Here is a 15,300-nt window from a genome sequence, read left to right on the forward strand (position 1 = left end):
CCACACTATTTCAGTTGGCCAGAAACAGACACAAAACCAACAGAGTGTCCGTGTACATTGAAAACAAGATTTTTTTTTTTTAATTGTTTAGACAACTATTTCAACGACAGGTGCCCCCGAAATATCACCACCGGCCTCGTACTATGCGTCCTAGAAGTACTTATGCTATAGAGACTATCACTACGGTCGGCTTTTGGGCGCCCTCTGATGACGTATACATTAAGCGTCAATTTCCGTAGTCTGGTCTCCGAGACGACGGAGACGCTTTACGCCTGCGACAGGTACCTGGTATGTTGTTTTGATTTGTTCTTCTTTTCATAGAAAGTTCTAACTTTACAGTCGTTATGACTTTTATTTTTGAAAGGGGGTACTAAACTGAGATTTGTTTCTGTTAAAGAACATTGTTATAAATATTAAGACATACCTCAAAGGTGCAAAAATCCTTTTAGGGACACTCAATAGTCTCCTAAAGTACGGAAAAGTTTTTAGATATATACTCAGGAACTTTTTTTAAAAAACAAAAGAAATTGCAATGTTACGGCAGCAGACATAAAAATCCACAAATATGCATATAAAAATAATTATCTTAAGTATGCTAAGATGCAAATACGGATACACATATATCAATAATTATCTGTAATTATATTAGAAAGTTCTAGGTTTTTACTAAGTATAAAGCAATTGGAAATGCGTGTACTTATCCGTTTTAGACATGCTGAACCATTTCTTTTACTTCAATAGCTTTAATATGTCCATATTATACTAGCTGTCCATCACTAAGTGGTAGAAATAAACCCCAGTGTTCAAATTTTCAATGTTATAAGCTTTGAAAAAAATAAATAAAATAGATAATACTAAATATATGTTAATTATATTCATTATGGATGCCCAAAGTATAATCAAAGTGCATCAAATTGCATCTACAGACAAAAGGGAGACATACATTCTGAAACACCCATCAACTAAGTTTTATTTTCAACCGGCTTATCCTTTTCTCTAGCTTATGAATTCACCTTTCCCATTACAAAATTATGGGAGCTGGAGCCTATCTGGCATTAGACTCTGTGAAGCAGGAAAGAGCCCAAGATGAGACGCCAGGTTATTGCTGGGCACACGCACTCGCACAGCGACACTCCTTCTTACTGGGCCTGTTTAGAGACATCTGTTAAACTAACATGTATGTCTTTGAGATGTGGGAGGAAAATGTGGTACCTGAAAAAAAAAATACAGTAATGTGATCCCAAATCTACACAATGCAAACGGTAAGAGAAGAAGTATTAGCCACTGTCCCACTGACCACCCTAAAGCTGTCCATCTGCCTTAAAGTAACTCGAAGAAGATACGGCTAAGGGTCTATGGGTATTGAAATGAATTGAAGGTTGGGCATGGTGTCATAAAAGAGACAATATTCTGGTCTGCTGAATCCAATTCATGTCACGGGGGCCAGAGCCTAGCCCTGCAGAATGGTGTCTGTGGATTTCCAAAATAAATAGTACATAAAATAACAGTATGTACAGCTCCTTAATATTGAAAATGCCTTGCAGTCCTGAGCCCAGATAGGTCACTCTTTATATCCACCAATAATGGAGACAGCAAAAGAAAGTGAGATAACGATTACGAGTCTGTGATTGTTAAGGTGCCACAAAGACAAGGCATAGTGTTACGATGTCTGAATATTCACAAAGAAAGGACTCGGCAAAACTGTTTTATCTACAGCCTTACATCAATCGGCTCCTTTTCATTCAAAATGGGTAGCAACTCTGAGCTTTCATTAGTTGTGAAACTTCTGTAGTCGTAAAGAACCACCACTTAGAATAACACTGCCCCTAGTGGTAAGTGTACTTAATACCTCTTTTGTTATGCCTTATGAATAAGGCGATTTTTTAAAATACAATAACTAAAAGTTAAAATAATTAATTGAAAAGGAATTATCACTCTCATGCTCTGAAGCAAGTACACTGTAACCTTCCGAGTCATAATTATTAAAAAAACAAATTCTTTTTGAATTACTACATTCTTTAGCAATTCAGGGTCGGTTGCTGAAACCTCCTGCTTCTCTTCACAAGACATGCTGTTAGAGATCAGTGTTACGGCATGACTAGACTTTCCGTTCAGAGCTCTCTTTGAGTGCGCCACAATGTCTCACCCTAGATTTCATATAATCCAGCGTTTCTTAATCTTTAAGTATTTGCGACCCGAGTTTTCATAACAGTTTTAATTGCGCCCCCTCTAACATTTTTTTGAAATGTAGATACATATTTTATTATACCTGCTTAACTTTTATCGACATTTATCTAACACTATATTTATTGTTCTAGTATCAGAATGTAGTTTAAGTTAATTTGTTTTGGTTTCAACAGATGTTTTTTTTCATATTTTTGATTTTCTTTTTTTCACATCTTCGCGCCCCCCTTTTTGTTAGGTTGAGAACCACTGATATAATCTGTTGTGTTCCTGCTTTCTATATGTGCCCACCTCCTATGTGTCGTGAGTAATTTGCGTCCTGTACATTTAGGCAGTCTGCCCTTTTTGCATGACTTTGGCTTAGCAGCTGTGTTAGAATTCTGAATTGTCACTGTCCTTTGTAATTTCTTTACTCGGTGAGTTTTTTGAGGTGTTGTGACATGGGATACATTTGGCAGAAGTAAGTCTGGACTTGAGGGACTCTGCAATCCCTTCTCTGTATTCAAATTACTTTACATGGGTATTCCTTGATGTGCATAGCTTTCTGTAAGGTCAGGTCAGGTTGGAGAGCATGCACTGGTACAGTGCATTGTCGCACCCACCACATAACAAAACCGCTAGGGATCCTGGTTGGCAACCCCACAGGCAGACACACGGTCTAGTCTCACCTTCCAGATATGACCCACTATCTGCTGCAACCAGGGCGACCCCTTGGCCTGGTCCATCCACTCAGGTCCCCAACAACAAGGATCTTACAAGCTGGATCGCCCTCTGGGAAACGCGCCACTTGGCCATAGTGCCGTAACTGACACTCCTTCACAATGCAGGTAATGTGCCTCATTTGGGACTCCATGAGCAACCGCTCATTCAACACAAAGTCAAACTAATGGTACCCAAGGATTTTCCAGAAAGACACAATACCAAAGGAGTCCAGTCTTCATCTCAGGTCAATAAATAGCGTCCATGTCTCACAACCATATAGCAAGACTGGAAGCACCAGGACTCTAAAGACCTGGACCCTCATACTTTTGCATAGATATCGGGAGTGCCACTCTCCCCTTTCCAGCAACCTCATGACCCCCCCCATGCTCTCCCAATCCGTCTGCTGACTTTATAGGAAGAGTCACCAGAGACATGAATGTCACTGCCAAGGTAAGTTAACCTCTGAGAGAGGTCGGCACCCTCTCTGCAGACAGACACACTGCTGATGGCCGTGCCCAAGAGGTCATTAAAGGCCTGGATCTTAGTTTTTCTCCAAGACACTCACAAGCGCAGACACTCAGACTCCTCTCTCAGTCTCTCGAGCACCCCGATCAGTGCCTCCATTGACTGCACGAATGTCACAGCATCATGAGTAAAGTCAAGACCCCTCAACTTTGCCCAACACCCAGTCCATGCAAGTAATGAACAGAGTAGGAGCAGAACACATCCCTGACGACCCCCAGAACTGTGGTATGACATTAAACTGCATCCAGCCCTGCAAGTAGTCCTCCAACTTGCAGGGAAATCATGGAGGTTGGTGGCAAGATTGGCACTCCAGCCACCATTAAAAATAAAAAAGAAAAGCACGCAGCTCTGAGATGACAGAAAGAACTCCTTTCTGCTCTCCACAGGAGTAGCTTTGCTGATATTCACATTATGAAGGGGATGTGGGGGGGGAGTCCTCGGGACACCCATTGGGACACCCATCCCCCAGAATAGTCAAAACCGCCAGAGAGCCAGTGTTGTCAGGCCTATCGGGGATCAGAAGTGGTGTGATGCTGAGGTGGCACCCGCTGCACAGCAGCACTCGGATCCTAATTGGATGTCTTGTCGCTCCGGCGTGATGATCACGTTCCTTTCTGTAAATGTTCTTTGAAAAGTTAACATCACATTCGGCTGTGTTTGATATGCAGAAGAGGAAGGTGCACTTTCTTAGCGTCAGCAAGTGCACTGCTTACCACATTTTCCTGAAACAAATGAGGCTTTTTTGGGGGCCTTTTTGTTTACAAAGAAAAAACCCGCTAATCACACTTGTGGTGATTTAAAATGAACCTCTGTTCCCTCAGCGTGTCGGCGATGCTTTATTTACTGTATGTGTGTTACTTACTGTTATCGCTTGCTATGGGTTTGTGCCCTGACAGCTTTTAATTGCATTGATCGTTCTTTTATTATCCTGTTGGACGTACTTTGTGATGTGTCTGGGTCATACATGACCATTCATGCATCCATCCATTATCCAACCTGCTATATCCTAACTACAGGGTCACGGGGGTCAGCTGGAGCCAATCCCAGCCAGCACAGGGCACAAGGCAGGAAACAAACCCCAGGCAGGGTGCCAGCCCACCGCAGTACATGACCAAAATATTTATTTTATTTCAAAAGGGAAATAAATGTTAGTGCACACTATTAGCAATATTTTTTTGTTTTTATGCACTTTGAGATGTTCCAAGGTCAGATATGACCAACATGTACAGTACAGGCCAAAGGTTTGGACACACCTCCTCATTCAATGTGTTTTCTTTATTTTCATGACCATTTACATTGGTAGATTCTCACTGAAGGCATCAAAACTATGAATGAACACACGTGGAGTTATGTACTTAACAAAAAAAGGTGAAATAACTGAAAACATGTTTTATATTCTAGTTTCTTCAAAATAGCCACCCTTTGCTCTGATTACTGCTTTGCACACTCTTGGCATTCTCTCGATGAGCTTCAACAGGTAGTCACCTGAAATGGTTTTCACTTCACAGGTGTGCCTTATCAGGGTTATTTAGTGGAATTTCTTGCTTTATCAATGGGGTTGGGACCAGCAGTTGTGTTGTGCAGAAGTCAGGTTAGTTGGACGATCATTTATTTTTCAACAGGACAATGACTCCAAACACACTCCAGGCTGTGTAAGGGCTATTTGACCAAGAAGGAGAGTGATGGAGTGCTGTAAATGGTCATGAAAATAAAGAAAACACATTGAATGGGGAGGTGTGTCCAAACTTTTGGCCTGTACTGTATGTTTGTTTTTTATTTCAAAAGTGTGTTATATTGCCACTACCTCAGATTCTGCTCAGTTCTAGGTTTTCTATTTTTTTTTTATCCATTTTTGACGTGCTCGTGTCAGGTGTGACCAAATGTAAAAGGGAAACAACGACTAAACATTACTTGAATAGCTGATCTAGAGGATACAATTCTCAAAGAGAATAACTTGTATAATAAAATTCTTATTTACAGGTGTCCTACAGACTAGTGGCAGTAGCAGAATATCAGCAGCATAAAATGAACACAAAAACTGATAGTGAGAAAACATCTTGTATTAAAAATAATAGCAGATAAGAAGAAACACACCACCTACAGCCAATAACTCAACCAAGGCTCCAGGTAGTATGACATGGTGTTTTCCATCCATACTGCTTCCTCGGAATATGTTACTTAAATAAACACTGCATAATATTTCTAACACATAACGAATAACTGTAAATTGACTTAATAGTTCAACAAATCCAAACATACCTTCAGCAGAAACGTTAATTAAACACCAGCTGTTCGCCAGCTGTGTTTTCAGAACTTCACCCATTTATTTTTAAACCGATTTATTCAAATTCAGGATCATGACGAGACAGAGCCACACAATACAGTTCTGGGTGGGAGGCCAGTCCAGTGGTAGTGGAAATATGCATTTTACTGCCAAATGCAACTGAGTGACGAGCAGTAAATGAATCGCAGAATAATGATAAATCCATAGAACTAAAAACGAAAAAAAAAGAGTGCCAGTACCATGAAATGATGAAATTTTAGACTGTGAAATGTGATTTGAATCTTTAGTATTTTTCCTGTACTGTAAACACCTTTTAAAAGATAACAGTGGGCTGGCACCCTGCCCGGGGTTTGTTTCCTGCCTTGCGCCCTGTGTTGGCTGGAATTGGCTCCAGCAGACCCCCTTGACCCTGTAGTTAGGATATAGCGGGTTGGATACTGGATGGATGGACATTGGAAGATGTAACAAAGAATTAAGCTAATAAGAGACTATCAGACTCCAGTGTTCATCTGTTACAATGGACATTAACAAACATGTCAGTCAGTCATTTCCCAACCCGCTATGTCCTAACAAACTTGTCCTCGGTCCAAAACACTTGGAGTGCCGCTGTGGCAGACTACTGGAGACGTTCTCAGCAGCGACAAGTGTACCTGTAAAGAATGGTACCTGCGCCGCCACCACCTACTCAAAGCATCATGCTGCTCCAACATTGATGGACTAAAAGCCAGAAGTCTACGTGACCATCATCATCAAGATCTTCCGTGAGAACCCTAAATCCAATGAGGACTGTTTCATTTATGTTAGGAAGAATGCCCAGAGGATGGGTGGTCTCATGGTCTGGAATCCCTACAGATTTTATTTTTTCTCCAGCCGTCTGGAGTTTTTTTATGTTTTTTCTGTCCACCCTGGCCATTGAACCTTACTCTTATTCTATGTTAATTAATGTTGACTTATTTTATTTTCTTACTGTGTCTTTTATTTTTCTATTATTCATTATGTAAAGCACTTTGAGCTACATTTTTTTTTTGTATGAAAATGTGTTATATAAATAAATGTTGCTGTTGAATGCAGAAGTCCATCACGTCCAAGACGTACATATACCATGCTTATTCTGGGGCGATTTAGAGACACCATTTGACCTGACAGCATGCTCAAGAGATGTAGGAGAAACAGATCATGGTGGAAGGGACCAAGACAAACATTACATAAGGCTTAGGGTAAGAGTTAGACGGAGAGGGATGGCCTGTAAGGCAGCAGTGTTACTCAGTTCATAACTCTCCTGCCCTTTATCATACAAGTGCTTCAAAATTCGCCATTTTGCAAGGTGACCGGGTGTCTCGTTATCAAACCCACTTGTTCAAATGTGACCTTCAGTGTAGGGTCTTTAAGGACTGTGTTCCATGTAATTTAAGCAGTTATTTTACTTTTTTTGAAATCTAACATCCTTATTGGATAAAATAGCAGGTAATACCCAATAGCAATTCGACTCCATTATGGTTTACCTCAAATTATAGCCATTAACCTAAATTCATAAGCAAATTCTTAAATGTTCCTCCATATCTGTTTTCTTTTTCCAAGCAATTGTAATTGTTCAGAGTGTCTGCTCTTTATTTATGCCCTTTTTGTTGTTCACTGTGTAATACCTGAAACAATGCGTTTTTACTTTCTACTCACCTCCGTCCATTTAGGTCACTGATCATATATGACAGTTAGTTAACAATCCGTAATAATAATTAGTTACATTGCAACTTAATAAGGCCCCTGATTTGAAGTCCCACAAACATACACTTCACTGGCCTACGTCTTCATCGTGAGAATGCACACACCACGTGACTGCTGTAACAGAATAGATGATGGACACCCTTTCCTTGGAATCCTAATACTTCTTCAGCCTTGAGTCATCCTCAAAAAACTGATGCAAGGGAAAAAGTCTGCCAGTCAGGTCTCCATAAATGAAGTAAATGTCATAGTTTTCTTACTGTTGAGCTACTGACCAGCTCTCTTTTTGAATTCCTGTCCATAGGTGCAGCCTCTGGTAGATTGACAGGATGCCCAAGAAAAAGAAGAAGGCAGTTGCCGAGTCAAGTGTATCTGAAGCCGAGGAATCGGGCCTAGATCCTGATGAAAAAGAGGCCATCTTGAAAAAGGAGTAAGCTGTTTCGCACAATTTAGTTCACCTTTATATCCTCTGTCCTAGTGTGTCACTTTTCATTACAAGTGAGCCCTCAATCATAGAATAATACCCTCAGCGACGTTCTTAGGCATACGCAAACGCCACATCTGCATGGGGGCCCCGTCGCGGCCCTGACTTACAATTTTTTTTTCTTTTGTTGTCGGGGTGTGGGCCTGGGGCCCCTGTCATGCCCCTGGCACTGCAGCCGTCGGTGCCAGTTCCTCACGTCTTGTATCACGATACCCTCCTCATCCTAAATTTTATCATTCTGAGTCAAATTTGGAGGGGAAAGGGTAGGAGTAGGGGGTAGCACATAGTGGGACTGGGAATGTATAAATAACGATCGCTCAGTCTAGATAAACCATTGCACAACGTGGATCGGTGGCGGATGGTGCGTTTTGAGACTATCATATATTATTATTTGAATTATTAGTTAAACGTAAAGCTAATATATCACATAGGCCCTACATTCCTAATCCTCGTTCTTATTATCCAAATTGCAATCTTCACCTAAATCCCTAATAATATTGTTATGCCGTCGTAACTTTGCCAATGCACTATAGCAAACGTTAATTTTAGAGATTGGTTTCGGATTCATTCAGAGAGATCCCCATAAAATCATGAAATATCCCTATATTACTGGCCTTTACCAGATCTAGATTTTACCACTCTGCATACACATAAGCGTACATGTGGGCCTACTGGTCATCTAAGGCCTTTTCCAGATGTTTTATTAGAACATCTTCCTGAGCTCAGGGTTACCCCGCACATTTCTGAACCGTGTAGGGCCCCCAAACTGCTAAGAACGGCCCTGATACCCTCCACTAAAAATCATTTTTCCTTGGGTAAGACCTTAAACATGAAATCTGTAATTTTAAAGACTGTAATGTAATGCCATATTAGTTAGTTAAGCAGATGTCCTAATGAGTGTTAATACTTTAACGGTGTCACTTCGGTAACAGAGAGGCCACCTTGCAGCACAACGCATTCCCTGAGATATGGTAGATACCATCAGATATTACTTTACCTCTGACTTAATGAAAGAGTGTTTAAAATGTTTATTTATTTTTTTTTTTGTTTTCTATTTTTCTTACTACCATAAAATGAACATGTTAGGTCAATGCAAAATAGTTCTAAAGCAGAAGAGAGGCATGGTGATGAAGTGCTTACTGCTGCCAATTTGCAGCTCCAGTGCACTGGTTTCCTAATATGTTCTCCATATGTTGGGGGCTTTTCCAGTAATTCCAACATTCCCATACTCCAAAGGCGTTTAGTTTAGGTTAATTGGAAACTGTACATTTTTTGGTGTATTTAAATAAAGTCACATAAGTCGCCATGCCCCTTCGGTGGACACTGCCAGGGCTGCAATCTGTCCTGTCCCCAAAACTGCTGGGGCACATGACCCTGTATTGGAATAGACATGTTTGTGAAATAAATGAATGAGTATTTGCCAAAATAGGGTATTAATGTAAGCCATTCTGTTTGAATTGTTATGTTGATAAATATATTCATGTTCTGGGATGTTGTGTGTGTTTTGTTAGAGTAATCATTGTAGTCTTCCAGGGAGCTCATCACTTACCACTAAGTGAGTCATGTGAGAACTCTAGCCTGAATGGGAGAACAGTAGACATCAAGTTCAACACATGATGGTGCAGTCTCAATAAGAAATATTCATCCCTTTGGAAGTTTTATTGTCATTTTATTATTATACAACATTGAATCACAGTGGATTTAATTTGGCTTTCATGTTGCTGATTAACAGGAGAGGGTTATTTAATGTTAAAGTGAAAATGGGTTTCTTCAAAGAGGTCTAAACTACTTACAAATATAAAACACAAAATAATTGATCATGTAAGTATTTATTATGACACACCTAAATCTTGGTCGGTGCAGCCAGTTGGTTTTAGGAGACACATAAATAGTTCAGCAGTAATCACCTGTCTGTAGTGAAGTGAGTTTCGTAGTTGTAGTATAAAACAATCCAAGCAACGCCATGAAAAGGTGATTAAGCAGCACGTGTCCGTGGATAAAGATAAAAAATATCCAAATCTAAATATCCCTTGGAATCCCGCTAATCAATTATGAAAAAATAGACAGACAGAGTATGGCACAGCTATAAATCTGCCTAGAGCGGATAAAAAGTAAGAGATTAAGCAAAAAGCCATACAATAATAATTATAACAACAATAATAATAATGTTATTATCTAACGCACATACACTGATCAGTCACATCATTAAAACCACCTGTCTAATATTGTGTAGGTCACCCTTGTGTTGCCAAAGCAGCGTTGCCCTTTTGAGGCATGGTCTCCACACAAGCTCTGAAGGTGTAATGTGGTGTTGGGTACCAAGACGTTAGCAGCAGATCCTTTAAGTCTTGTAAGTTGTGAGCTGGGGCTTCCATCGATCTGACTTGTTTTTCTAGCACATCCCAAAGCTGATCAATCAGATTGAGATCTGGTTAATCTAGAGGCCGAGTCAACACCTTGAACTCTTTGACATGTTCCTCATACCATTCCTGAGCATGTTTTTCTGTGTGGCAGGGTGTGTTATCCTAATGAAAGCGGCCACTGTCATGAGGGAATATCCTTGCCATGAAGGTTTACATGGTCTGCAACAATCTTTAGGTAGGTGGTATATGTCAAAGTGACATCTGTGAATACCAGGACCCAAGGTTTCCCAGCAGACCATCGTTCAGAGAATCACACCTCCTCCACCGGCTTGCCTTCTTCCCATAGTGCATTCTGTTGCCATCTTCTCCTCGGGTAGAATATGGACACACACCTGACAGTCCATGTGATCTAAAAGAAAATGCAATTGATCAGACCAGTCCACCTTCTTCTTCAATTGCTCACGGCTTCTGACCCGTCTGCAGGTATGTGATGCACTGCATGTTCTGCCAGCTTTTTCTCTCATGGCCAACATTGTTTTTCAGCAACTTGTGCTACAGTAGCTTTTCTATGGGCTCAGACCAGACAGACTAGCCTTCACTTCCCACAAGCATCAATGAGCCTTAGGCACCCATAACCCTGTCTCCAGTTCACCAGTTGTCCTTCCATGACCACTTCTAGTAGATACGGGCCACTTCTAGTAGATACTAACCACTGCATACTGGAAACAACCCCACAAGACCTGCTGTCTTGGAGATGCTCTAACCAAGTTGTCTAGCCATCACAGTTTGGCTGTTGTTGCAGTTCCACAGATTCTTACGCTTACCCATTTTTATTCTGCTTCCAACATTCAAGGACCGACTGTTCACTTGCTGCCTAACACTGTATATCCCACCCCTTGGCAGTTGCCATTGTAACGTGATAATCAATGTTATTCAAGTTACCTGTTAGGGGTTTTAATGTTATTGATCTGTGTAACGTCACAGTGTACCATTGCGTCAGTACTTCCTCCTAAAGGCTTGTAGACCAGGTAAAACGGTCATTCTTATGTCCCCCATGCTTGTGTAGACTCTCTTGTAGTCTGTCCATGAATATATACTGTAAAACTTGAAAGGACAAAAGTGACGATGTGTACTTTAATTCTTTACTTATGATTGGCTCTGTGTTGTGTCCTGCACATTAGGTAATTAATACTTGACAACAGGTTCTCTTTGTTCTTCATTGCAATTTTAAGAAAAACAGACTACAAGATATATGTGTCTAATGGCGCTAGCCCAAAGCTTACATACATTTTCTTGATCCTGTTTCACCTCATTTTTCTGAAGATATCTTTCATGCCTGTAGGGCAGTGGGTTGACAGACACTATCAGCCCCTTTCTAAACTTGGGTTCCTATGGGAGTATTAAATAAATATTTAGCTACTATCGATAAACATTAGGTTTATTTAAAGTTGTCTCTTGTTAATAGTGCATTGTATAATTTCAGGTATGAACAGCTGTCAGAACACCTGGAAGAACTGAAACTGAAAGCAGAAAATCTGTATCCTTACAAACTATCACTTTTCTGTGCCATCTGGACTGATTTTTCACAAGCTGAAATTAATACGACCTGAACACTTTGGAAATGTGCTAAATGTAATTTATTATTAAAGTGAACAACATCCCATAGCACTTCACTGACATAGTGCAAATGTTAATGTGGTAATGTGATTTGCTCAAAATCGCAAAGTGATTAAATGGTGGGCATTGAAAAGGCAGCCATGTGCTGTACTGTTCAGTATCTTAGCCACCAGGTGGCACTGCCTGACACACAAGTCTGAGCCACAGAATACGAAAAGTTTTCAGGGAAATTTTAAAAAAAGATTAACATGTGCAGGCCTGGCACCGCAGCAGTATTTCATTTGCCTCCCCACTAGTTTGGTCTTGAGCCAGGACTGACTTTTTAAAATCCACCTCAAGAAAGAGCTTGTCTATCCAGAAGACATAATTGTTTGTTTACAGTGCAGGATCAACTTCAGTGTTCATTTTCTACAAAGTCATCCAATCTGCTTACTATCTGGTCAAATAGTGAGGCTCGTCATTTACAGCAATGGGTAATATATTGCTTTAACACCACCTGCTGGCTAATTCTGTAAGTCTGTAATTTCTACTCCGTTCCTTTCTCATGCCTCAGTACAGTAAAACCGTATCTTACATAAAGGACACATCTCGAGGCATTGCGTTAAGTGGAAAATCTCACATAGTGACATGTCCTCAGGCAGCCTCACTATGATGCCCCTAAATGACAGCAAACTCATTTAGGCCTAGATCTACTAAAATTATGTATAGTATGTACTGTATATACATGGGGGTCCTCAGTTATGGTCCTGGAGGACCACAGTGGCTGCAGGTTTTTGTTCCGACCAGTTTTGTAATTAGATGACAGGCCTTTTCAGATAATGAAACTTGGTGTTTAACTACATGGCTTGTTAGTTCTTTCATTCTTACAAGACAAATCTTTATCGCATTATAGATTTTTGAAAATAAATTTCTGAGAACATCATCCATATATTTTGTGGCCCTGAACAGATTTGAACTTCTTGGTCCTTCCCATTTTTCTCATTTATTTTTCAAAATATTTTCTTAACACACATGCACCATGGCGCATATACTCAGATTAAAATGGGAAAATGTTAGCTGGAGAGCTGGCGGTTTCTTTGTCATTTGCACCTCATTATTAACTAATGGCTGGTTAAGACAGCAGGCAACAATTAAAACTTAAATGGAGCTGTTAAAAAAAATAATCATCAATTAAGGGATCTGAATCATAACAAGCATCCATTCATCCATTATCCAACCCACTATATCCTAACTACAGGGTCACGGGGGTCTGCTGGAGCCAATCCCAGTCAACGCAGGGCGCAAGGCAGGAAACAAACCACGGGCAGGGCACCAGCTCACCGTAGATCATAACAAGCAAGTTAACTAAAAATAAGCCCAAAAAATGCCGTTTTAGTAGTAAACTAGCCGATGTCCGGTGTAAGAATAGGAATGGAAAATGGTGAGAAAGGAATTCAAAAATCAAGAAGAAATACATACTTCTTGATAGACGCAATGTGCATGTAGAATTTTCGGCCAAGCAGGATTACATGTGAAAGTGATAAATAAATCAGGCTTTCGGAATTTACGTATGATGGCCATGGCATCCTGCTAGTTTTGTTGCATGTATCTTGGACTTCCTGGAAATGTGAATGGTAATATGATCATTTTGTCTACATGTACGTTGTTATTTTCAGCCTTTGCTTGCAGTGCGTCTGATAGTCCTTTGTATTGTTCCACACGCAGATCTTGTTGATGAAATCTGAGATAGTTGAGATGGGCGCCCTCTGTTTTAACATACGCATCTACGACATACTGTTGGAATAGTTTGCCACTGGAGTGCAAAATACTAAATGTATTCCTCATTGTTAATCTGTATACATAAAATTGGCATTGAGTAAGCCTTATTTGCTTGGCGGTTCTTTTATCGGAAACATGTTGTAAATGTTTGTGCTATCCAATGTCTCCGTAAGGGAATAAAAGTGTCTCAACCATAGGATCGCACTTCATATTGAGTATGGAAATCTGTTTACAGGAGTTGCGTATCGGATAGATGCAAATGTCCCTTTCGGCAGGTGTTTCGCCATCTTCTCCGACGAAAATCGCTGCAATGTCAGGGCATTGTATCGTCGTAAATCCTCCTTAGCGTTTTCCTTGAAAACCACTCGTACAAATGCTGTTGGTTTGGACTGAGCGATTTCATGCATGTGTTTGTATGATTAGCAAAGGGGTTGATGGTTCTAAGCATGGAATCTAGCTGGAGAAGTACATTTTCGCTGCATGCAGAGTTTGCTTTATTTTGTAAGCGTACTTCAGTAGCTTAGCGAGAAATGCTGTGTCAAAAACATACAACATACAACAAAGTTGAACTGTCTATGTCACATACAATTCACACATGGACCTTCCCATGAAAAAGGTTTAAAAAAGAAATGAAAGTGCATAACAACATCTTCACATTGTTTGTAATGGTCCTTAACAATGCTGATTGCAGGCGGCATGAAAATGAATTTCTTCAGGAAGAGGTTCGACAGACACAACTGGAGAATGTACGTATTATAAGAAACTGTCTTGGTGTGCACACTTTATTGTTTATTATCGTAACATTCCTCCTGGGGTAAGAAGAAAACACACCATGACTGTCAATTACTAATACACACTGTTGCAGATTTTTGCTTCCAGAAGTATGATTGTAGTTTGCAAGATTATAGAAGATCAGATTAAACAGTTCGGCAAATGAGTCAGTTTTTCCACTCCATTGTACTCATGACCACGTTTAGAGACCCCACATCCGGCTTAAATTTACTGGTGAAGACCAGACAGGGTCAGATGAAGATGTCCCCAGCACACTTATACTTGCAAGTCTATACCGGTGGTCCTCAAACTCAATTCTGGGGACCCCCTGTGGCTTCACGTTTTTGCTCCAACCAACTTCTGTTTTTAATTGGACTTCTTGCTTAATTAAGTGAGCAGTTACTTTCCAGTTTCTATGTTTTGGAGTCAATGTAAAAATTAGAAAACTAAGTTTGCTAAATGTTTATTAAAATGTACTAAGCAGTTATATGGTGATAATATACTGTACATTTTAACAATAATTTCATCCTGTTTTACATCCTGATTTTCCAGGTTTACTTGTTATTGAACTGATTATTTACTATTTACTGGGTCTGATATTGAAGCAGTTGCAGCCTTTCATCTTTCAGTGTTATTTAGCCATGTGTCTCCTCAATGAGGGGAAAAAACTACACAGAAATAGAGTAAATAATAAAATTAAAAAAGAGTGATAAACATTTAAAGCTATAGCAAAAATAGAAATATTTCGAAATGTCTCTCTATTATAAAAGAAAATCTTGAGACAAGACAAGACTATTGCCAAGAGATTTTTTTCAGGTTCCACCCTCCTCTCAACCATTTCCAGTTAACGGCCCACACCCACGGTCCTCTCACCTCTCATTTGTGCAAATGCT

At 40.1% G+C, this 15,300-nt stretch overlaps 1 protein-coding gene across 1 annotated transcript in view; it reads left to right on the forward strand.

Moving 5' to 3' along the window:
• The first annotated feature begins 238 nt into the window (after window positions 1-238).
• ccdc166 (coiled-coil domain containing 166) overlaps window positions 239-15,300 on the forward strand; it is a 35,853-nt gene continuing 20,791 nt past the window's right edge. The window contains exons 1-4 of the mRNA XM_039752815.1: window positions 239-288; window positions 7,719-7,844; window positions 11,745-11,798; window positions 14,328-14,382. Coding sequence (XP_039608749.1) covers window positions 7,744-7,844; window positions 11,745-11,798; window positions 14,328-14,382 — 210 coding nt within the window. The 5' untranslated portion in view covers window positions 239-288; window positions 7,719-7,743. The remainder of the gene's footprint in view (window positions 289-7,718; window positions 7,845-11,744; window positions 11,799-14,327; window positions 14,383-15,300) is intronic.

Source organism: Polypterus senegalus, chromosome 4 (assembly GCF_016835505.1).
Source record: "Polypterus senegalus isolate Bchr_013 chromosome 4, ASM1683550v1, whole genome shotgun sequence".
NCBI lineage: Eukaryota > Metazoa > Chordata > Cladistia > Polypteriformes > Polypteridae > Polypterus > Polypterus senegalus.